Source organism: Carcharodon carcharias, chromosome 2 (assembly GCF_017639515.1).
Source record: "Carcharodon carcharias isolate sCarCar2 chromosome 2, sCarCar2.pri, whole genome shotgun sequence".
NCBI lineage: Eukaryota > Metazoa > Chordata > Chondrichthyes > Lamniformes > Lamnidae > Carcharodon > Carcharodon carcharias.
The window spans coordinates 30,857,116-30,882,939 of record NC_054468.1 but is presented as its reverse complement, the minus strand read 5'-3'; the positions used below and the strand labels follow the sequence as shown (position 1 = coordinate 30,882,939).

General features: G+C 43.8%; 1 protein-coding gene across 1 annotated transcript in view; it reads left to right on the top strand.

Annotated features, from left to right (window-relative positions):
- megf6 (multiple EGF like domains 6) overlaps window positions 1-25,824 on the top strand; it is a 360,806-nt gene that overhangs the window by 251,587 nt on the left and 83,395 nt on the right. The window contains exons 12-16 of the mRNA XM_041204754.1: window positions 1,057-1,179; window positions 3,080-3,253; window positions 9,481-9,612; window positions 24,140-24,268; window positions 25,412-25,540. Of these exons, the coding sequence (XP_041060688.1) occupies window positions 1,057-1,179; window positions 3,080-3,253; window positions 9,481-9,612; window positions 24,140-24,268; window positions 25,412-25,540 (687 nt within the window). The remainder of the gene's footprint in view (window positions 1-1,056; window positions 1,180-3,079; window positions 3,254-9,480; window positions 9,613-24,139; window positions 24,269-25,411; window positions 25,541-25,824) is intronic.

Here is a 25,824-nt window from a genome sequence, read left to right as displayed (position 1 = left end):
AGTATTAATGTGAAACCACAGCCCTACCTGTCCAATTATTAGAGCTTCAGGAGCTTTGGTGAAAAAATGCAGCCTGTGAAAACATACAGTTCTATTCAAGGTCAATGCCAGACTGGAGTTTATGTGGTAACAGAACTGAAAGTAAATCTGGCTAATGACAGAAACAAGATGAATGTCTCAGTTACCTCCTGGGATATCCTTCCATTCCTTAAGATAAAAGCAAAATACTGCGGATGCTGTATCCTTCCATTCCATTCCTCTACCACCTTCTGCTTACCCATTGGTGATAACTTTCTGTGCATATTCTGGGAAATGATGCATTCAGTATGTGGTGCACAAACTTAATTTATGCCTATAATTGCTCATTTTACACAAGTTTAAGTTATTCAGATTTCAAAGATTTTTTTTGTTCATTAAATCTTTCAAGCCATCTCCACTTAAAATAAGCATATGGGGCAGGCAGGAGGCCTCAATCTCAATTATGGTGGGAGGGAGAAAATTTTGGAAAGAGAAGCCGCTATGGGGCTATTCTGTTCTTGACAGTTACAGCATTAACAATTAGAAAGGCCAAGGCCTGGGAACAGTTACTTGCTTGTCTTTCTAGCTAAGGGTGAATTGAGGTTTGGGCAGACTGAGGGAGGGGAAAACGATCCTTTCCAACCCTCTGCATTTAACAGAATCAACCTGCTATCCTAAAACATGTTGCCCAGAAGAGAGGACAGTTCAAGAAACATTCAAAGAGCCTCTCTCCTATCTGGTTGGAAGTGGCACTGGTGTTTGTAGGCTTATCGATAGGTTGAATGAATTAAATGTGCTTTGGAACACAGGTTCCTGTGTTGTTGATGTAGGAAGCATGTTGTTTGGTGGATGGGGCGCTAGGTTTGAATAATGGAGTTTTTCCGCAATTTTCTTGACAGCCTTTGGAATTTATTTTTGATGTTCCCTCAGGACGTTAAATGGATGGGAGTCCACAAAAGAAAGAGCTGGCCTCATGGATCAAACAACGTTATCTCATTCCATACTTACTTATGTTTATGTTCTTATTTCTGCCTATAGATGTGGATGAGTGCACAGCAGACAATGCTGGCTGTGACCATCTGTGTATAAACACCCTTGGATCCTATCAGTGTACATGTCAGGGAGGATACAGACTGGACACAGACAGGAAAAGCTGTACTTGTGAGTAAAGATGACTAAAACAAGCAGAGTAAACAAACCACTGAGCTGTGCTTTCTGAGAATAAACTGCTAAATGCCTCAAGCTGAACAATTTTTGAGTCTTATAATGTGGATTTACTTTTAAACCACTAGCTTCTGATTTGTGTTTTGTGTGTACTATTTGTTTCAAATTGATTTTACCATTCAAGTAAACTTCTGATGGATATGTCATGAGAAGTTTTAGTGTTCTGTCTCATGGCCCATTTGGGAGTAAACTTAACCCAATATTGAGTGGATTCAAAGGGGTTTGTTTTAAATGACAATTCTTGCTGCATTACCCTACTCAAGTTTATTTTCTTCAATCATCTGGTTTGTTCCATTATGATTAAAAGGGACATGTCTGTCCAGTCAAATGGACTTAAGTGTACCTACAATCTACATTAGCAATGTCAAAGAAGCTTCCCAACATGGAAGATGTTTTTCATTATTTGAGTGCCCGGGAGTGGGAAACATTTGAGGGAGGTGAAATGTCAGCTTCCCGATGGCAGGATGGAAGCTGACCATGAATTAAAGGTGAATTGTGTTTCCTGACGCCCAGCGGTGGGAACCAATTAGCAATGCATACTTGTTCTCCATGCTTGTCACGCATACTCATTCAAACACATGGTCGCCAGATTAAATTGTACCTTTGCAATTAAGTTGGCAGCAAACAAGAAATATGTGCCTTTAGATTCACAACTGATTGAAGGTGGCGTGCAGCAGGCAATAGCAGTCTTCCTGGTCGATTTGGAGTGAGTAGGAGCTGCTTTCCTTGGTGGGGAGTTTTGTTGGACCAGGGGAGAGGAGGCTAAGCTGTAATATTGAACCCAGGTAGTTGCTGCCCAGGAAGGTTGAGTCATGACTGTCCAGGGAGATCAGGTCGTGGGGACAGAGGTCGGGAGCTGGGCAATGAAGGGAAAGTCAATCTCTGCTGAAGGCAGCTCAAGCATGATAGAGGAAATCAAGGGTGATTGAGGGCAGGTCAATTTTGGGGCTGGGAGAGTCAAGGGAACTGAGGGCAGGTCAAGAGTGATAAAGGGTGGGGTGTCAAGGATGGCTGTTGGCAGGTAAGTAGTAATGGTAGAGTAAGTTCAGGGTGCTGGGGGGGAAGCTCGATGGTGACAGGGGACAGCTCTAGGTTGACAGACTGTTGACCTTGGGTGGCTCATGGGTTACAGAAGGCAAGGCTAGAGTGATGGAGAGAGGGCCAAGAGAAGGTCAAAAGTAACTGAGGGAGGGTGCAGAGTGATGGTTTGCAACTCCAGGAATCCAAGTGTGGTAGGTTGGGAGGGGATGACAGCAGTTCAAGTTCAAAATCCTCTTCTCATATGGCAGAATAATGCTGCTGGGCATGGATGTTTGTCAAGATGCCAATTCAATATGGTGCCCGGACTTTTGACCACCGTGAGGTAATGGTGAGATGGTGACTTTCTGCCCCTCCCTGATGCACAATTGGCCATGGCCCTCAATTGTGCATGGCTAATTGGCTGGATGCCATGTGATTGCACATGTCCAGCTGCCCTGCCTCTGAGTGGAGGTTCTGCTCACCTCTGGTCCCACCATTGGGACATTAGCCACTGCAACAAGATTCTAAACCATGTTCCATTTTTGAAGTGGACCAGGAAGACTCAACTTTTGAATGTCCCTTCTTATTGAGCCGTAGTTGACCTCTCCCAGATCACACAATTGAGATTGAAGGCTCACTTTGGAGGGAATCATAATCTCATCCTATATCCCACCACTAAATGATTAACAAGCTTTATTGGTACAACAAATTGCTCCATCTGTCAGAGGATATCCAGAAAAGTGTTCAATCAGATTTAATCAGAGGGACTGTCTTTCTAGCCCGTCATTCAGTTGACATGATGTTTTTATGTCCTCAGCTCTTGATGATGAATTTGAAGGAGAGTTGGATGAAGAGGAGGAAGGAATAGAACTGTCCAGGTTCCAAGATATTCTATTAAGAACCCCTCCACAGCTTCTTCACTACAAATCCTCCCTGACGCCCTTCTATCAGGAAGATATGAGGAGTGAACTCAGACTTGTGCATAAAATCAGTATGTGCTGTTTATTAATTTATTAAACTAATTACGTGTTACTTATTGAGAGCTTAAAAAATAGTTTGGTGGTTTTCACACTCTGTCATGTTTTGCTCCTCCTCTCTCCGCACCCCCCCCCCCACCCCACCCCGAACCACTTTCCCCTATAAGAGGTGAATGTTGAGAATTGCTTTGCCAGTCCTTGAGCTTGTAATACTGACCTCCTGTTGGTGCTATGCAAATACCACTCTGTAATCTGTAATCACCTTAGCTTTTTGGGTGAGACTGGAAGGAGGGAATTTTACTGTTCCTGCTCGGTATCTTTATCAGATGGACCAACTGAGATCAGGAGCTCTTCAGGAGCTATGGTTTTTCTTTAAAAAAAAAACTTATTATTTATTGGATTATTATTTCATAGCAATGAAAATCCAGATGCTTAAAATGATTCACAATAACCAGTGTTGGCACATGATGCCTATCAGCTATTAATGATGAAAAATCATCTCTCAGAGCTACTGGGTCGTATTTATGTCATTTAATTCAAATTGTTGGATGATACCTTTGTTTTTAAAGAACAGAGAAGCCTGCACTTTTGCTGGCTTACCGGGATATAACAGTACAATCTTACAAGGAATGAAGTAGCATCTGTGAATTTAGACAGCTCCTTACTGAACAAAATTGCCCTTTTAATGTGAAGCAAAATGACATCCTGTGTTTGCATCTGATTTTGTGCCCTGGCATTATACTGTTTCTTCTGTTATAAAACAGAATTTAATGTTCTCCCCCATGGCAGGTTTGGTGGTGGGGGGCATTTAATTGCACAGGAAGATGGCAAATGAGGACCCCACCACCTTCCCACCTCAATCCTAATTAAGTCTGGGATGGGAAGGCCTGTGGATGGATTTCTCAACCCGCCACCAGTTAAAGCCTTAAGTGGCCAATTAGTGCTGTCCTGTCCCAGCATATTATGAACTGTCAGCCAATACTTTTAAAACTGGACACATACAGACTATTAAAATGGCTGCTGCATATCATGTGACCTTTGGCATTTTGAGATTCACGCAGTCTTAGGTCCCAAGTGAATACTTAAATATGGACATTCATAGCCATCGAGGAAATTCACACACCCCTTTGTTTAAGGATGTATCAACATAGAAGGATGATAGAATTCCAGCCAACTTGACTCTCTGTTTCATCCTGGACAAACGGAACTTCAAAACTCAATGTGTGTAATACAGAAGTGAATGGATCCTACCATCCATTGTATTATGATGGTTTCCCTCATCCAAACCAGGCTGGGTGAATCTCAAGCCGTCAAGCGACAACAGAGGTTGATTGGAATTTACATACAACCTCTGTTTGGAAAAAGGACTTTGAACTTGTGGAAGTCACTTGATTTTGTTGTCTGATTTTAAAACCAGCAAGAAGCTGTTTACACGCAGAGAGTTCCATCAAAAATCACTGAACGAGCTGCAAGTCAGCAAGCAGCCAAGGTGATTAACAGCAATGCCTTGAAAGTGGGACAACCCACCCAAGAGAAGGACTTCCCAACCTGTTCTTGTTAAAGTTCATCCGAGAACCAACCTCCCAGAAATTTGACTACAAGAAACCTCACAGCCTGCTAAGAATCTCTCACTTTACCAGACCTTCACTTCAACTAAAGCACCAACTTCTTCCAAGAAACTACAGTCCTGCCATGAAAGAGACAGAGATAAATATAAGCTGTGACCATATAATACCTTCATCTGTATGCAATCTTTGTATGTGAGAGAATATGTGTGAAACGAGTGAGTGAAACGTTGCGTTAAATTCTGGGTAGGTGTGTGATAATAAAGAACCTTGTTTATTTTTAAACTCACAAGAGCTATGGGACAATCACTCTGAGGATAAGGAAACACACACCTCTTACTTAGAAATGTACCGATCACAGACAGTAAAGGAAACACACAAAATCTGTCCGTGACAATGTCCATTTAAGGGCTTTATCTCACTGCCACTGGCGCTAACGCAGCGGTAGGTGGAGTCTCAAAATGCGAGGAACAGGACAAGCAAACCTGAGTGTGTTTGCTTGTCTGTTCCTGGGAGGAGGTTTCTCATTCAAAGATATTCAGTGCCTGATTGAGGGACCTGTCATTGGGAAGGATGGGGCTCACTGAAAACCAATCCCTGCCCTTACTGCCAACCCCCTCACACCTCCTCCACTCTGACTCCCACCCCACGACCCGTTCCCCATTACTCACTTGTGCCTGGGTCTCTTCTCGATCCAAGGCCTTGGGTAGATGTAGTACTGGCAGCAGCCACCACCTCCCTGTTGACACTGCTGAGTATAGAATACCTGCTGGCTTCTGATTGGCCAGCTGCTCTTGGTAGGCGGGACCTTCACCCACAATCCGTAATCCTAGGAAAAGCTCCGCAGTTGGCCTGTCAATTGCCCTCTTCCGATTTTCCACCCTCCACAAACTTGAGATCATCCAAAACTCTCCTATCGGCATCCTAATTCACACCTCTTCACCTATCAGCTCTGTTTGCTGACCTCCACAGGCTCCTGGACTGGCAATGCCTTAATTTTGAATCCTTTTCCTTGTTTTTAAATGCATTCATGCCTTTTCCCTTTCTATCTCTGTAACCTCCTCCTGCCCCGCAATCCTCTGAGATTTCTGTGCTTCTCAAATTCTGGACTTTTGTGCATCACTATTGATGGCAGTGCCTTCAGCTGCTTAGGGCTTAAGCTCTGGAATTCCCTCCCTCTTTTCTTCTCACTCCTAACTTAATTGTTATTCTCTCTCTATTTCTATTTCTGTGCCTAATTTGTCTCTAAATATCCCTCCTTCTCGATCATTCCTTGTTTTTTTCTCAATCCTTAAATCTCATTGGTTTGAGGTGATACACTATTCATTGTGTTCACTAAGGTACAAGATGCCCTGTTCCCTCACCACACCGTTATCAATTTGTGCTTCTAACAAGTTACCTCACAAATTATATTCAAGCAGAAGGGTACAGCAAAATGTCTAAACAACAGCGATCCAAAGATCTGTCCGATGAGAAAATACAAATGGTGTTTGTGGAGAGACCCTTCTGATTGCTGTGGTTCTCATGAGATGTTCACTTTGTATTTGGCTGTGGTGACTATTGAAAATGTATGCTATGTTTTAACGTACCTTTTCCATCATGCTGGGTTTCACAGCAACAAAATACTAAATGGGACTCAAGACTCATGACAAGTTCTGCAGGCAGAACTGGAATTTACAATTCAGCCTCTTGGGCTATTACATGAGGCAGAAAAGCTCTGGAGTCCTTCCCTTCCTCTGCAAGCACAAAGCTCATGAAAATTAATGTTTGTCGTGACTTGGCTGTCAAAGTCTTGGCTGAATTTAGGCAGCAGAACAGAGCTGCACACATTTCAGATTATGCTTTTCCTGTCAATGTTGTCATTAACCATTTTTGTACTAAATTTCTATTTTACTGTTTTTATGTTGCTTAATTCAAATTATTGCATTACACAATTGTTTTGAAATGTAAGACCAATCTTGAATTATCTGCAACAGACATTATCCAGGCAAGAATGGTTAACAAAGAAATTGCAGTCTTACTTGGGAGCTGTCGGACGTGGAATAACATTGTGGCTCAGATTTTAGATAAATGCAGGAACCCTGGATTTCGAGGGATATACAAGATTGGACAAAGAGAAAAAGGGAGGTTTATGGCAGATACCGAAGGCTCAAAACAGCGGAAGCCCTAGAGGAATATGGAATGTGTAGGGGGGAACTTAAAAAGGAAATTAGGAGAGCAAAAAGGGGGCATGAAAAAACATTGGCAGATAAAATAAAGGAAAATCCAAAGTTATTTTACAAGTACATTAAGAGTAAGAGGATAACTAGGGAAAGAGTAGGGTCCATTAAGGACCATAGTAGTAATTTATGTGTGGAGATGGGAGACGTAGGTAGGGTTCTAAGTGAATACTTTGTGTTGATGTTCACAAGTAAGAGGGACAACGTAGGTATGGAAATCAGGCAGAAAGACTGTGATATAATTAAAGAAATTGGCTTAGAAAAGGAGGAGGTTCTAAGTGGCCTGGCAGGCTTAAAAGTAGATAAATCTCTAAGCCCAGATGAAATGTGTCCCAGGCTGTTGAGTGAGGCAAGGGAAGAGATAGCAGGGGCGCTGGCAATAATTTTCAATACCTCTCTGGCCACAGGAGAGGTGCCAGAGGACTGGAGGACAGCCAGTGTGGTGCTGTTTTCAAGGAGGGAGGAAGGGATAAACCAGGGAACTACAGGCCAGTCAGTCTAATCTCTGTAGTGGGGAAACTATTGTAAGCAATTCTGAGGGGCAGAATTAATCTACACTTGGAGAGGCAGGGGTTAATCAAGGACAGTCAGCATGGTTTTGTTAAGGGGAGGTCATGCCTGATCAATTTGATTGAATTTTTTGAGGAGGTGACCAGGTGTGTAAATGAGAGCAATCCATTTGACATAGTTTACTTGGACTGCAGCAAGGCTTTTGATAAGGTCCTTCATGGGAGACTGATAACAAAGGTAAGAGCCCATAGGATCCAAGGCAATTTGGCAGATTGGATCCAGAATTGGCTGAGTAGCAGGAAGCAGAAGGTGTTGGTCGAGGGGTGCTTTTGTGACTGGATGCCAATGTCTAGTGGGGTTCCACAGGGATCAGTGCCGGGTCTCTTGCTGTTTGTGGTATATATAAAAGATTTAGACTTGAATGTAGGAGGGTTGATCAGTAAATTCTCGGATGACATGAAAATTGGTGGGGTGGTAAGTAGTGAGGAGGATAGCCTTAGATTACAGAAGGATATAGATGGGCTGGTCAGATGGGCTAATCAGTGGCAAATGGAACTTAATCTGGTTAAGTGTGAGGTGATGCACTTGGGCAGGACAAACAAGGCACGGGAATACATGAAGAATGGTAGGACCCTGGGAAGTACTGAGGATCAGAGGGACCTTGGTGTACATGTCCACTGGTCCCTTAAGGTAGCGGGACAGATAGATAAGGTGGTTAAGAAGGCATATGGGATGCTTGCTTTTATTAGCTGAGGCATAGAATATAAGAGCAGGGAGGTTATGCTGGAACTGTAAAACACTGGTTAGGCCACAGCTAGAGTATTGTGTGTAGTTCTGGAATTCACATGATAGGAAGGATTTGATTGCACTAGAGAGACTACAGAGGTGATTTACCAGGATGTTGCCTGGGCTGCAGAATTTTAGTTATGAGGAGAGATTGGATAGACTGGGATTATTTTTCCTGGAGCAGAGATGATTGAGGGGGGACTTGACTGAGGTGTATAAAATTATGAGGGGCATAGGTAGGGTGGACAGGAAGGAACTTTTCCCTCTTGTGGAGGGATTAATAACCAGGGTGCATAAATTTAAGGGAAGGGGCAGGAGGTTTAGAGGGGGTATGAGGAAGAATTTTTTCATCCAGAGGGTGGTGGGAATCTGGAACTCACTGCCTGAAAGGGTGGTAGAGGCAGAAACCCTCATAACATTTAAGAAGTATTTGGAAGTGCACTTGCGATGCCATGGCATACAAGACTATTGGCCTAGTGCTGGAAAATGGGATTCGAATAGTTTGACTGGGGCAGACTCGATGGGCCGAAGGGCCTTTTTCTGTGCTGTAGACCTCTATGACACTATGATCTATTCAGTACTGAAGCATCATTCTGAAAGATGATCATGCAGTTAAACCTTCTGCTGAACTCATTGGATATTTTTGGACAAATTATTCCTTTATGATGGTGAAGGCAAAGCAAAACTGGAAAGTGAATTCTAAAAGCATCTGGCTCCAGACAATGAGAGCATGGCACCTAATGAAATTTTGGAATATATGTCAAACAGGTTTTCCAAATTATAATAGTGCTACTTCTTGTATCCTCAGTATTCTCCTGATTCAGCTAATGTTGAGGATATTCTCCACACTTGGCAACATTCAGGATTCCAGCAAACTTTGGGAAATGCCTCTTAATGCAACTGCTGCAACAGCATAATGACTAGACCTTTTAGAACTTCCATTGTGAACTGTAAACATGGTATCCACAAACTGTCGAAATAATTGTGGATTATTGTTTAGCTTAACCGTGCTTTACTTTACTCCCTTGTTGTTTTCTTGACTGGTAGCAAGATTCCAAATACAAACCAATCTTTAGTGATTTAATTTGAATTTACTCTGGTCTTTGTCCTCCTTTTTTTCCCTGGTTGTTCTTAATACTGTGTGTTTTGTTTCAATTGTAGTTTGCTTAGATAATACCTTTGGGAATGACTGCAGCCTGACCTGTAATGATTGTTTTAATGGAGGCATCTGCAATGCTGAGGGAGATGGCTGCAGCTGTCCTGCAGGATGGGCAGGCCTCATCTGTAATGAAAGTGAGTGAGCTTCTTCTCAACACTTAATTTATTTTACAGCCTTATTTTAGCCTATCGATCAACCCATTTACTCCTTTGTGTGGTTACAAAATCAAATCTCATTTGTCTTCAATCTTTTCCTTCACTCTACCCCAAGGCATTTCAGAACCATTTGGAAGTTCTATTATCTGTGATGGATAAGCAACCATTTGGCTAGTTATGTAAAGGTTGAGACTATATTCTGGATACAGAATTTCTTGACAATCAATTTTAGATTATTCCCTGACAAGCCTGCAGTAATCATAATACTTTTATATCATCACAAGCTATAAGACTAAAGTGCACTAAGGGACAACCTCTGGTACTAAAATTGGAACAACACAAAAATCATTGAATGAGTTTGACTAGTATAAATAATTTAATCCTCTCTTTCTTGGTTTCTGACACAATTCAAACCCCTTCATGAAAAATTTGATCTGTAAATCCTACCATCCATCCATGATTTAGTACATAAGGGACCAAGAGAGCCTCTCACAGCTTAAATCACTGTCATCTGTCTGATGACGGTCATGGGTTAACCTCCAATGGCATCTGGAATTTGTAGAAAAAAAAGTCTTAACTACCTTCATTATATAAACTTGTTCTGATTGACTGATTTGGAAAAACACAGGGGATAGGTAATTTTCCTCCAGAGACTGAGACAAATCACTGGAAAATCAACTTGCTTTGTTTTTATGGTCACTTCAAATGGGTTTGTATTAACCTGGGGTTCTATAGATTTAATTACCAACACACAAATGACTGGATCTAATTACATGATTTGAAAATACAACATAAATAATTGCCTTTGAAAACCAGGGATAAATCATTGAACGATTAACAAATCACTTCAATGATCAAATATATGGGTTTGTTTTCACGTGAGATTTTGTTGCTTGGTCTTGCTTGAATGATTTCAAATTATGCTTGTTGTTTGTGTCCTAGCAAGTCTCTATCTAGAAAAAGTCTAATAATCACTTAAACATTCCAGGCTACTCTTTGAAATACAAATGTACAAGTACATATCCAATACAATTTGACAAAGACAATTAGGTATCTTTTCAGCAATTTTCTCCATCAATAGCAGACAGAAGTGAGCACCAAGTACTGGATTGTTACTTGATGGTCATTTTCAACAAGTTTGTCTGGGCAAGCTGTACTCAGTGGTTGGTGGGTTCAGTCTTGGCTAAATGTCAAACAACCAGGATATGCAACCAGGCTTGGCAAAACACTACAAATCTCCTCCATGTTCTTTGTGTGCAGTCGGGCTAATCTATTAATTTGATGCTCTTTCTGTTACAAAAATATTCTGTAATTCCTTTCATATGGGCTATACTTTTTTTGAGAAAAGCTAAGTTTCAGTTAAGCTTTGGAACTACATGCAAGTTGATTTTGTTCCCACCCAACCCAAAGGCTTGTTATTTTTGCTCTACTAATAATGACTAGGCTATCAGTTGTTATTACAGGGTAAATCTAGAGCAACTTCTGGCGTCCGCCCATATGTAGTTAAACATGGAAATCCAGAAGTCGTAGTCAATGATGTCCTACTCCACCACAGGCTGCACTGTTGCAGACCAGTGCAGAGACCACTATCATGCCACAAACATAGGCTAATTATCTACTGTTCTTGCTCCAAAGGGAGATGAAAAATTTAGGGCTTTAAAGTAATATGTATCTGAATTTTTAATAAGTCATAACTGCTATTGAACAACCTCTCTGGTCCTGAAAATTTAATTTTACAAATTTGGCAAGTCCCTCAGAAGAAAATTAATATTGTATATTTTTAAAAATTAAGATTAAAATAATTTTTAAAAAATAGTTTTGTCTTTCTCTTTTACTTCTTTCCCTTAATCTCAGGTGTATGTCTCATTCTTTATTTCACTTCCTGGACATTGATTTAAATTTAATCTATATTTCCTGATTTTTACTTCCTGCTTCGTTGTTTGTGTCAGTGAGGATTCTTTACTTTGGTTGAAGAGATTCCGTGCTGCTTTACCTATCCCAGACATAACAGATTCCCAGAGAGGCTGCTGCATTGGATTAAATGCCTGAAAACTAGATAACTCTGGTGACACATCCATGAAAAGAGTGTGGCAACTATACATGAGGTGAAAAAATGCAACCATTCCTTCACCGCTCACAGAAAAATCTGAGCAATGTTTGGGTTTTGGCTGATAGCCACATCAGTATGGTCCTGTCCTGTCATGTCCTGTCCAGGTGCCACCCATACTGTTGAAAACACAGCCAGGAAGGCAGAATCCAACACCTAAGTTGAAACAAGTACAGGACAATGCAGAGGCATTGCATCCATAATAGGCATAAGGTGCTCAGTATGAAGAACAGAGAACATAAATAATGGACGGCAAGTGGGTATTCTAATGTAGGGATGAGTAGATCCAATAGGCAGGAGACAAACTAAGGACAAAACACTGTAGGAGGAAAAGTAATTACAAAGCAGTACAAGAGAAAGAAAAAATCCAACATTGCACACAGTGGAAGTCAGAGTGAATCTAATCCCAATCACTGCAGCTCTGGAAATGATGAATGGAATAGCTGTGTTCTCAATACTATTCCAGCCCTATGTAGATTTAGCCACAAGACACATCTTTAAATTTGAAGCTATGCAGGCATTATAGACAATCTAATTACAGGTGAGACCATGCCCAGACCTTTTCAGCACCTGTGTTCAATGTTTGTAAGAATGGCTGCATGGTTTGTGTCTGTGAACTGAATCTTGAGAGCAGCTGTGCCAAAGCCACTGAGATAAACTGGTTTTCAGAGCTCCAATCCATTCGGTTATTAGAGTATCAGTTACAGGAAACACTGGTATCAAAGGCCCATCTACCCATGTACCTGTCAGTTAAATAAACTCTCCTGCCCTGCACCCCTGTTCCACATAGATAAATGACAAGTCTGTTTTCTTTACATCTTGCTTCCTAAAGGATTGACTCCTTAGGTAACTCAACGCCACCTTCCATCTTGCCCAGCAAGTGGTAAAGTGACTTTAAAGAACAACAAGGGAATATACTTCAGCACTCTGTTACTTGGAGCCATTCAAAGTGGCGAGCAGATTTTCCAGAGAAGGGAGAGGAACATTTTTCTGGGGATAATTTCAAACTGAAAGTTGCTCAAGGGATTTGTTTTTTTTTAATATAAAATGGAAGATGTCTGAGATGGCCAGGAGAAAAATGATACACAGAAGGAAGCAATTTATTCTCTGTCAGATTCAATGTAAGTTAATGCTGTGTAAAATTGCATACCGTTAATTATTACTCGCTGAACATTTTGAAGTTATTCATGATGGCAGTAAATGAAAGTTGACATGTGAGGCACCAATAGTCTCAGTTTGGTTATCTTTATTCACATAAGGTGTGCTCCTTTGAACTACCTTTTTATCACACACTCATTGGGGAGAACTTTCTGCATGTCGGCCGGGCCGGTCGGGAGTGGGCACTGGAGGGCGTGGAGCCAATTGCCACCTACGATCGGCTGCACGCTGCCATTTTGCGTGGACAGGCCAATTAAGGCCTGCCCAGCATGACGCACAGCCGGTAGCGCTCAGCACTACCTGTGCAGACGAGGGGAAGAGGGAGAGTCGGGGTCTGAAATATCCCGGGAGATTAAATACATCATAAATAATGAAGTTAAAAATTATTTAGACATGTCCCCTCATGTGACAGTGTCACATGAGCTGGGACATGTTTATGAATTGTGCAAAAATTATTTATTTATTTAATAAAACTTTCAAGAAACCTCATCCACAGGCGGGATGAGGTTTCCTCAAAAACACGAAGGCCACTTGGGCTCTTCGCCTGACTGCCAACCTGCCAAAGGTTGGATGGGCAGTGGCGTCAATGACTTTCTTAACGGCCTAAATAGGCCTTTGACAGTTCGCCTCTGGAAAATATAATATCTAAATGATGCGTGCTGATGTCGGGGCGCATGCCCGATGTCACCACGTGTCCTTTTACGCATCGACGTACCGGGCCTTCCCTACGCTCGCCGACATCAAAATTCTGGCCATTGTGTTCTTTCTTTTTGGGAAATAATAATACTAGCTGGATTTTTTTTTTTAAGTAAAATGTTAGGTTTCTGCCTATTGGGTAAGATGAAGTAAATAAAGTGGGAGAAGGCTCACGTGAAGCATAAACACTAGAAAATGGCCTTTTTCCAAAGAAAAGCAAAGAATGACTAAAAAATTATTAAGGAGGGAGAAATTAGAGTACAAAAGAAAGCTAGCTAGAAATACAAGAAGAGATAGTAAGGGTTTCTGCAGGTATTTAAAAAGGAAAAGAGGCGGTCCTCTAGAGAATGAGATTGGAACTAATAATGGAAAATAGGGAAATGGTGGATGCAATGAGCAGATATTTTGCATCTGTCTTCACTGTGGAGAATACAAATAACATAACAGAAATAATTGTGAATCAGGAAGTGAAAGGGAGGGAGGAACTTACAATTACAAACACCTGGGAAAGGGTACTGAGAAAATTATTAGAACTAAAAGCTGACAAGTCCCGAGGTCCTGATGGACTTCATCCTGGGGTCTTAAAAGAAGTGGCTGCTGAGGTAGTAGGTGCTTTGGGTGTAATCGTCCCAGGTTTGCACAAAGTGCGGTAATGGGTGTGTATAAAGACATTTTACCCGCTGGCCACAATGATGGGATTTCTTGCCTTTTCGTAACCTTCCCAGTGCATCCTGCCTCATTAAAAATGCATTCATAGGAAACACCCTGGATCGCTGGCGGGCAAGCTTGGATTTGCCTGCCACACTGTGACCTCAGCACTTCCTTGCTCTTGGCACCATAATTAAAGCGCACCAGAGCGCAGCCTCCTTCATGTCTGCAAACTGTTCCAGGTGACAGATGGCCCCGAAAGCAAAGAAGACGGCAGTGCTCAAATTTAGTGATACTTCTCTGGGCTGCCTGCTCCAAGCAGTTAAAGGCTGCCGCAATGTCCTCTGCTCCTGCTCTGGCCACAGGAGCTCCACTAGAGTCACCAATCTGGCCTGTGAGGTGATGGCACCAGCGGTCAGTGCCACCGGAGCACAGAGGAGGTCAGCCATCCAGTGCAGGAAGAGGATGAATGCTCTCATCCATTCCGCCAGGATAAGTCGACCACCTCGTCACTCTCAACTCACTCACTCTCAAATCCGTCACCCATCCACAGGGATTTCACATCTCAAGGGACAACACCACTAACTCACACACACCCTCACATCTCCATCAGACTCATATCCTCTCGCATCCTCATTCAGCCCATGGCTCCACTCACCATACAAACATTCCACGCATTGCCATGTGCCTGCTCTCACACTCTCCATCTGTTTTCATGATGGAGAGGCTGGCTCACAACAGCACAGAGAGGTCCAAGACCGGGGGGGTGGAGTGGCCCATGTTAGGCCCCTCACTCACTTTGAGGAGCGTGGCATCACGCTGACTAGTAAGGACATGGACCTGCCTGCGGTGATGGTGAAGTGGGCAGTGAATACCCATGTGAGGATTCTGCACCACATCCTCCCCTCTCTCAACACAAATGTCAGTGCTTTCCCTCCTGCTTTTGACTGTGCTACCATGCACTAATTATCTCTACTTTGGTTCACAGGGACCCGTGCCAACCGACCCATGCCATCAGCCAGCCAGTCCCTTAGCTCCATCCATGTCCTCATGTGCAGCCAAGAGGACCTCAGCTACATCTGTGTCCTCACCTCTGGCTTCTATTAAAGAGCTGGAAATAAGCAGCCCAGAAGACCTGTCACAGTACTTCCCCACACCCTTCAACAGTGCAGGGACACCACGACGGGACCCAGATCCAGAGCAGGCCTAGGTTCACACTCTGGTTGTCACTGTACAGACACGTGCCTGCAGCAGGGTGAAGCATGTTCAGCAAAGCTCCCTGGCATTCAGAGGACTTCTGGGGAAGAGGCATCTGTGAGGTCCAAGTCAGATGATGAGCCCCTTGATTCGGCCTTCCAGCTCATCATAGAGAGTCAGCAGAAGTTGGGGGAACATCATACAGAGCTGTTGAAAGCCCTCAACAGAATGGCATGCGAGTCGGAGGAGTGCATCCACCTATTCTCTGATGAAGCGGTGTCCACATGTGCACGTACAGGGGTCTCCAAGGGAAGGATAGTGGACGCCATGGAGACCCAGGTCCAGTAGAATATGGAGATGTGCATAGACCTGCATTCCATCATGATAGCCATGGGTGAGTTTCTGCAGTGACAAAGCGAGAGGAAAGTAGGGCACCTCGACGTCCCTTCGGGTGCTCCTTCCCCTCGGAGTCAAGAAGGGGTCTCGGACCCCCAAAGGGATAAGGAGCAGAAGCTGAACACCCTGCGTCATCCAGTCAGGAATCTCAGAAGCTGTCCTCTCCCTCTGAGAGCCCTTTTCCTGGGACCCCCTCAACTGCATCCTCTGTCACTACAGAGGGAGCAGCTGGCCCATGGGAGGACAGCCAAAACGAGCTGAGCTCTCAGGACCTCAGCTCTCCAGAGGACGCACACTGAAGTCATCAGAGACAACAGGGTTAAACATTGCACAGGCTGTCTCCACCCCTGCTGTGGATGCCAGGGTAGCACCTAGAAAAAGTGGTAGGCCTAGAAAAGTTAAGAAATTCTGATCACAAGTGGTTACATGGGTGGAACACATTTCGTCACTTTATAACCTGAAAATATATTCACTTTCACAGAATAATGTGTAATGATGTCTTTAAGCTTCGTTGACAAACTTTGCGAGTCCTCACAATGCACACCTCGCCCTGCGCCCCGACTGGAAGTTCAGTTGCACGCAGCTGGACCACTAGTGATTCTGCAGGGAGAAGTGTGTGTATGGCAGGGCCTTTCGGAGCCTCGTGCAAGCACTCTCCCATGCGCACACAGCCTTCATCCATTACACTCATCTTACTGTCCTGAGCATTTTCAGTGCTGCCTGCTGAGGTTCTCTTTCAGTTGTCCATCTGAGCTGACCCTGCATCTCTTCCTACCACTGATTGCACTCCCATGCAGCACCTGTACCCATCTAACACTATGTTCTGCTCACTTTCTATCCTGAAAACTATGGTCGTGATGAAGTTTCTTGTCAGCTCCCCCCATGCTTTCCCCTCCCCCAGTCACCCATGACCTTTCCCCCATCACTGTCGACTCCCCGGCATCACCTTCTACCTCCCTACTGTCACCTACCAACCCAAACTCTTGTCATTTCTGAATCACTAGTGTCACTCTCCCCTTTCATTCCCACCCTTAGTTTGCTCCCCAGGAGGTAGTCATTGACTCCACAGAACCCTCCCTTGCACGTTCGCCTGCACATCCCACCCTGTAGATCCTCCTCCACCCTTATTCCCTCCTCCACCCTCTCCACCCTTACTCCCTCTCCCCCAGACACCTTCCCTTCCCTGAATTCCCTCCTGCCCCCGGACACCTTCCTCCCTCCTGCTCCCGGACACCTTCTGCCCTCCGACCTCACTCCCTTACACCCTCCGCTCCCTTTACACCTACCGTGATGTTCCAAAGTGGACCCGAAGCATCAATGGAGACCTCCTATCTTCCAAGAGCTGTTTCACAGCGGAGCCATGTACATGAAAATCCACTCAGCATGCGATGCACATGTTCCTCCATGGTTCGGTAGCTGTACGGCTCCAGTATCATCATCTCCTCGGATGTCTGCGATCTGAGCAGGGCCCTAATGTTAAGTCGCAACTTCTGCACGTCATACTTGTACAGATGTGTTGTACTTGTACCAGTATGTTTCCCCTCCAGTGTAACGGTAAATCAGGCACAGGGCTGACAACTCTGGCTGGGCCTTACTTTGCAGCCCATTACCAGGAAGCAAATTGGGTTCACGCCGGTCTCCAGCAGGATTCGCGTTCCGCCATGACGGACACCATCAGATTGATCCTGCTGTGCTTTCACGCCGGTGTGAAACTGATTACTGCCCCTCATGCCAAATTGTCTCACCCAGCATGACACCTGCGGCCAACAGAACAGAAAAACGATTTTACCCATTGCTTTTAATTTTCCAAAATTCTCTAGATCCTGGAAAGCTCCCATCAGATTGGAAAATAGCGAATGTGAGTCCTCTATTCAAGAAAGGTGGGAGAGAGAAAGCAGGAAACTACAGGCCAGTTAGCTTAACATATGTCATAGGGAAAATGCTGGAATCTATTATTAAGGAGGTTAAAGCAGGGCTCTTAGAAAATCTCAATGCAATCAAGCAGAGTCAACATAGTTTTATGAAAAGGAAATCACGTTTGACTAATTTATTGGATTTCTTTGAGGGAGTAACAAACAACATGGATGAAGGGGAACCTATGAATGTGCTGTACTTATATTTCCAGAAGGCATTTGGCAAGGTGCCAAATCAAATGTTACTATGCAAAATAAGAGCTCATGGTGTAGGGGATGACATATTGTCATGGATAGTGGATTGGTTGGCTAACAGGAAGCAGAGTTAAGTGGGTCTTTTTTGAGTTGGCAAGATGTGATGAGTGGTGTGCCGCAAGGATCAGTGCTGGGCCTCAGTGGTGGTCACTCTTACTGATAGCGTCATGGACAAATGCATCTGCGGCAGGAAAGTTGGTGAAGTTAGTTAGGAAAGTAAATTGTGAAGAGGACTTAAAGAGTCTGCAAAGGGACATATGTTAAATGAGTGGGCTAAAATTTGGCAGATGGAGTATAAAGTGGAAAATGTGAACTTGGCTACTTTGTCAGGAAGAATAGGTAAGCAATATATTATTTAAATGGAAAGGGGGAGGCGGTGACACAGTGGTACTGTCACTCTATTAGTAATCCTGAAATCTAGGATAATGCTCTGGGGACCCGGGTTCGAATCCCACCACGGCAGGTGATGGTATTTGGAATTAAAATTCCAATGATTACCATGAAACCATTGTTGTAAAAACCCATCTGGCTCACTAATTAGAGAATGAAATCTGCCATCCTAACCTGGTCTGTGACTCCAGGTCCACAGCAATGCATCCCGGTAATTGACTCTTCACTGCCTTCTGAAATAACCTAGGAAGCCATTCAGTTGTATCAAACAAGAAAGTCTAAAAGGAATGAAACAGGACGGACCACCCAGCATCAACCTAGGCACTGGAAATGACAATGCCAAACGCAGCCCTGTCGATCCTGCAAACTCCTCCTTACTAACATATGGGGGGCTAGTGCCAAAATTAGGAGAGCTGTCTCACAGACTGGTAAAGCCTGACGTAGTCATACTCATGGAATCACACCTTACAATGTCCCAGACGCCACCATCGCTATCTCTGATAGCAGAGGTGGTGGCACAGTGGTATACAGTCAGGAAGGAGTTGCCCTGGGAGTCCTCAATATCGACTCTGGACTCAATGGCATCAGGTCAAGCATGGGCAAGGAAACCTCCTGCTGATTACCACACACTGCCATTCCCTCAGCTGATGAATCACTGCACCTCCATGTTGGACACCACTTGGAGAAAGCACTGAGGGTGGCAAGGGCGCAGAATGTACTCTGGGTGGGAGAACTTCAATGTCCATTACTAAGTGGCTTGGTAGCACCACTACTGGCCGAGGATGCTAGACTTGGTCTGTGGCAGGTGGTGAGGGAACTAACAAGAGGAAAAAACAGAAAAAATACTTGACCTCAGCTTTACCAACTTTCCTGCCGCAGACGCATTTGTCCATGACAGCATCAGTAGGAGTGACCAACGCACAGTCCTTGTGGAGACAAAGTCCCATCTTCACATTGAGGATGCCCTCCATCGTGTTGTGTGGCACTGTCACCGTGCTAAATGGGATAGATTTTGAGCAGATGTAGCATCTTGAGACTGGGCAACCATGAGGCGCTGTAGGCCATCAGCAGCAGCAGAATTGTGCTCAACCACATCAGTAAACACAGAGTTCAGGAGATAAACAATGAGAGGCCGTGAGAGCAAACAGCGAGAGTTCAGGGGATAAAACAGCAAGAGTTCGGGAGATAGAACAGCGCGAGTGGAGAGATAGTTAGGATATTGAAAACAGCGTGAGTACAGAAATGTAAATTTCTAAACAAGCACAGGGAAAGTAAGAATTTATAAGCATAGAAGAGGGAGCTGACTTGTGAGTAAGGGCAAAGAATTTCTACTTTCTATTGATCTCCAGTTTATAGTTAATATTGCAAGAATAAGGTTAAAGTAAGTAAAGGTAATAAAGTTTAAGTAAAAAGTTATTAAAAAGTTTAAGTTTAAGGCATGGCAGGACAGCTCAGCCAAGCATAATGCCCATCTGTGGCATGTGGGAAGTCATGGGCACTTCTCGTGACCCAGACGAGCCCATGTGCAGGAAGTGTCTGTGGCTGCACATGCTTGAGCTCGGCGTTTCAGAGCTTGAGCAGCGGCTGAAGTCATTGAGGTGCATCCGTGAGGCAGAGAACTACGTGGATAGCACATTCAGAGAGGTGGTCACACCACAAGTTAGGGGCAAGCAGGCAGATAGGGAATGGGTGACTGCCAGGCAATCCAAGAGAAACAGGCAGATAATGCAGGAGTGCCCAGAGGTCCCGCTTACTAACTGGTTTTCCATTTTGGATATCGCTGAGGGCGATGGATTCTCAAGAGAAGTGCAGCAAGAGCCAATCCCCTGGCACCACGGGTGGCCCAGCTGTATAGGAGGGGAGGAAGAAGAGCGGAAGGGCTGTACTGATAGGGGATTCTTTAGTTAGGGGAGCAGGTATGCATTTCTGTGGCCAGAAACGTGACTCCAGAATGGTTTGTTGCTTCCCTGGTGCTAGCTTCAAGCATGTCACAGAACGGCTGCAGGACGTTCTTGTAGGGGAGGGAGAACAGCCAGAGGTTGTGGTCCACATTGGTACTAACGATATAGGTACGAAGTGGGATGTGGTCCTGCGATCAGGATTCTTGGAGCTAGGTAAAAAAATTAGCAAGCAGGACCTCTACAGTAGTAATCTCTGGATTACTCCCAGGGCCATGTGCAAGTGAGTGCAGAAATAGGAAGATAAGACAGATGAACGTGTAGCTGGAAAGATGGTGCAGACGGGGGAGGGCTTTAGATTCCTGGGACACTGGGACTGGCTCTGGCGGAGATGGCACCAGTACAAGTTGGACGGGTTGCATCTGAACAGGGTCAAGATTGGGTTCCTTGCTGGTTGTCTTGCTAGTACTGTTGGGGAGGGTTTAAACTGACTCAGCAGGGGGTTGGGCACCAGCAGAGAATATTTGAAAGTAATACCAGGGTGCACGGAATGCGTGGGAGAGGCTGCTAACACTAAAATAGAGAATAGTAAGTTAATAGATGGACTCGGAGTAAAGGAGCAAGTAATGAAGTCTAAATCAGGGTTATACTGCATGTATGTGAATGCACGGAGTATAGTTAATAAAATTGGGGAGTTACAGGCACAGATTGCCTTGTGGCGATAATGGAGACCTGGCTTAAGGAAGGGCAGACCTGGCGTTAAATATTCCTGGTTACAAGGAGTTCAGAAAAGATAGAAAAGGGAATAAAAGAGGAGGGGGTGGCGTTTTTGGTAATTTTTGGTCTTGCACTATAGGAGAAAGAAGCTGTGTCAGAGGATTCAAGGACAGAATCAATTTGGCTAGAGCTAAGGAATAAGACGGGTGCAATTACATTTCTCGGTGTAATATATTGACCACCAGCTAGTGGGAAGGATATAGAGGAACAAATCTGCAAGGAAATTACAGAGAGGTGTAAGCATCATAGAGTAGTTATAATGGGTGACTTTAGTTACCCATATATAGACTGGGATAGTGTTAGTGTAAGGGGCAGTGAGGGACAAGCGTTCCGAGACTGTGTTCAGGAGAATTTCCTCCAGCAGTATGTGTTCAACAAGAAAGGAGGCACTGCTAGACCAGGTTCTTGGGAATGTGGTGGGCTAAGTAGATCAAGTGACAGTGGAGGAACATTTAGGGGATAGTGATCATTGTATCATAACGTTTAGGATGACGGTGGAAAATGACTTTGGTCAATTCAGATTATGAATAATCAACTGACAGGAGAATGGACTTCAGTGGGGCAAGAACGGAGCTGGGCTGGATAGAATGGAACCAAAGGTTGGCGGGAAAAACAGTAACCGAACAATGGGCTACCTTCAAAGAGGAGATGGTTTGGGCACAGTCAAGATATGTTCCCTCAAAAGAGAAGAGTAGGACAAATAAATCCAGAGCTCCCTGGATGACAAAGGAGATAGAAATTAAATTAAAGAAGAAAAAGTGTACTTACGACAGTTGTCAGGTAGCAAATACAATTGAGAACCAAGCTGAATACAGAACGTTCAGAAGGGATGTAGAAAAGCAAATATGAGAAGCAAAGAGTGACTATGGCAGCTAACATAAATGGAAATCGCAAAGTATTCTATAAGCACATCAATATAAAAGTATGGTGAAAGGAGGAGCAGGGCTGAATAAGGACCGAAAAGGGGATTTTACACATAAAGGCAAGAGGCATGGCTGAAGTGTTAAATGAATCATTTGTATCTGTCTTTACTCACGAGGCAGATGCTGCCCAGGCCATGGTGACAGAGGAGGAAGCTCAGTCACTAGAAGGGTTTAAAATTGATGATGAGGAGGTATTGGATAAGCTGTCAGTACTTAAAAGTTGATAAGGCACCGGGATCAGATGAGATGCATCCAAGAATATTGAAGGAAGTGAGGATGGAAATTGCAGAGGCACTGGAAATAATCTTTCAGTGTTCCCTGGATTCAGGGGAGGTGCCGGAGGACTGGAGAATTGCAAACACTATACCCTTGTTCAAAATAAGTTGTAAATACAGACCAGTCAGTTTAACTTCGGTGGTGGGGAAACTTCTAGAAACAGTTGTTCAGGATGGAATTAATAGTCACATGGAAAAACGTGGATTGATTCGGAAGAGTCAGCATGGATTTGTAAAAGGAAAATTGTGTCTAACTAACTTGCTGCAGTTTTTTGAAGAGGTAACAGAGATGGTTGGTGAGGGCAAGGTTGTTGATGTGGTGTATATGAACTTCCAAAAGGTGCTCAAGTAACATTCGCACCACACAAGTGCCTGGCAATTACCATATCCAACAAGAGAGAATCTAAGCATTGCCCCTTGACATTCAATGGCATTACCATTGCTGAAACCCCCCACTATCAACATCCTGGGGGTTACCAGCGAGTAATTCACCTCCTGACTCTCCAAACCCTGTCACCATCTACAAGGCGTAAGTCAGGAATGTGATGGAATATTCTCCAATTGCCCGGATATGTACAGCTCCAGTGACACTCAAGAAGCTTGACAACATCCAGGACAAAACAACTTGTTTGATTGGCACCCCATCCACAAACATTCACTTCCTCCACCACCGATGAACAGTAGCAGCAGTGTGTATCATCTACAAGATGCACTGCAGGAATTCACCAAAGCTCCTTCAGCAACACCTTCCAAACCCATGACCGCTACCATCTAGAAGGACAAGGGCAGCAGATACATGGGAACACCAGCACCTGGAAGTTCCCCTCCAAGCCACTCACCATCCTGACTTGGAAATATATCACCGTTCCTTCACTCACTGGTTCAAAATCCTGGAACTCCCTTCCTAACAGCACTGTGGGTGTACCTACACCACATGGACTGCAGCAGTTCAAGAAGGCAGCTCACCACCACTTTTTCAAGGGCAATTAGGGATGGGCAATAAATTCTGGCCCAGTGAGCGACACCCACATCCCATGAATGAATTAAATTTAAATAAATAAAATACTTTTCTGAAGAAGGGTCATTGACCTGAAACCCGGTGGGTTTTTCCAGTGCTGCCAAAGTCAGTGGACTTTTGAATGGCTTGCCATATTTTATGGCCCCACCCCCACTGCGAAGAGGGCCATAAAATTCCGCCCTTACCAATGTTTCTCTCCACAGATGCTGTGTGGCTAACTGAGTATTTTCTGCTTTTATTTCAGGTTTTGCGTGTACTTTAATTGTTTTGCCAAAGTGCTAAGCCATGTAAGGAGCAAAATAACGGTCATACAAAGCTTGCACATGTTAACTGATGAATAACAGCTAATATTTGTTCTGCTTGTTTTACATTTCCAAATCTTATGCTGAAGTTACTGTGGATCAGTAGGAGGGCCATTGAAATGGTTTCTACAGCATTCCTACAATGCAACACTGCGGGGAATTTCCCAACCGATTGTTTTGTGATTCTTTCTATTTCAGCGCAAAATGTTTGTGTGCATGATTTCTGTGAACTTAATTATAAGTTCCCAGAACTTGATTGAAAATGGTTTGATGGAAGAGAAACATATGTCATAGAGTTACACAGAACAGAAACAGACCCTTCAGCCCATCTTGTCCTTGCCGGCCATCAAGCATCTATTCTAATGCCATTTTCCAGCACTTGGTCCATAGCCATGAATGTCTTGAATTAAAAGCAATTATATGGATACTACCCTTCTGAGAAAGTGGTGTACTATATCCCGTTTAGACTTGACTGTTCTTGTCAGTTGGCAATACGTCAATGACATAAATTTCAGCTCATTGTCTGCTGTTGTCTTTTTTTTCTCTTCCTTAGCATGTCCCCAGGGTACCTTTGGGAAGGACTGCAATAGCATCTGCAAGTGTAAGAATGGAGGATCGTGTGATGCAGTCACAGGGACATGTCGCTGCCCACCTGGAATTGGTGGAGAATTTTGTGAAGATGGTTTGTATCTCTCCATTAGAAAAATACATCCACTTCAGCTTTCTCGAGTTGGGCAGGTCGTCTTATCACTGTTAAGTTTATCTCACTTGTTTTTTCTATCCCTGCACCTGGCCACATTAGATTGCCTGGATGCAGCACTGAAGGAAAATTAAATAGAGAGGAGTGCATGGCCATAAAGGAGTCCACTTGACTTGTCCTATATTTGCTGTGTCCAGGCAATCCCAATACAACACAGAACAAAACCAGGAAACTCTGCCCCTCTACCTAGCTAACTCTCTCTTTCTTCTTTGATGGAGGCAGATTCAATTGTGGCTTTCAAAAGAGAATTGGGGAAATTATTTGAAGAGAAAAAAAAAATGCAAGGCTACAGGGGAAAGGCCGAAGAGTGGGACTAGCCGAGTAGCTCTTGCAGAAAGCCAACGTGAACACAATGGGCCAGCTAGACTCGTGTTGTATGCTTCTATGATCCTCTCACTTCCTTCTATTTAAATTGTCCCTCCCCCCAACACCCATCCCTGTTCAATATATATTCTGTTGCCCCTTGCTGTTTTCCCATCTAGTGCTGTTGAACTTCCTTTATCATTCAAGAAAAGCATCATTAAATAGATCAAATGAACCAGATTATTTGAATGCCCCTCCTCATACATTCAAAAGAAAAACAGGCAGCTTCCCATCCAACATTTCTTCAGTTATTCCAAAATGTTGTGTCTTTAACAGCCAATCCTGAAATCCATTCCACTTAATCAGTCCTAAATTAGTCTCTTTCCTGTTTGAATTGTACCCTTGTCCCACTGTCATGGTTTAACTATTGCAGTTACTTTTCCTACCCATACACTGTCTTATACACCCTTGAAACTCCCCACCTTCCAAGTCGAAAGAGCCTAAGTTCCTGAAATCATCCATTCTGATTTTCTTATTTTCCCACTAATTGCAGCAGTTGCCCATTCGATGGATGAAAATAGCATTAGCAGTCAAACTGGTTGCTACTAGAAAAAAAATAATCTCAGCTCGGAGTAGCAAATCCAACTTGCCAATCTAAATCGGACAAGTCCTTTCTCCCAACTTATTGGCTCCAAGTTTGCTGACAATCTAGCATTGCTGATTTTATATGTTTGTTAAACTCATGCTTCTTCCTATTGGTAGGCTGTCCAAAAGGATTCTTTGGGAAAGGCTGTAATAAGCGATGTAATTGTGCCAGCAATGGCTACTGTCACCGATTCTATGGGGCTTGTTTGTGCGATCCTGGATTATATGGACGCTTCTGCCATTTATGTAAGTGTGGGTTGGCTCAATCGGTAAAATGCTCATTAGTTATGAATAGTCATTGCTTGGAATTAGATCCCATTTTGTGCTTTTTTTGTATTGCAAGGAATTGTTGACGCTGAGCATCTTTAGGTCAAATGGGACACAGGCAGATGCAGACTAAAGCCCATCTCCTCTGTGCTCTGTACACTCTCCTCTTTATTAATACAATGTTTTTCCATTCTGCACGTCTGTCACGTCTACTTTGACAGGTTGTCATTTTGCATCTAGTTATGGGAAACTCTGATAAAAGC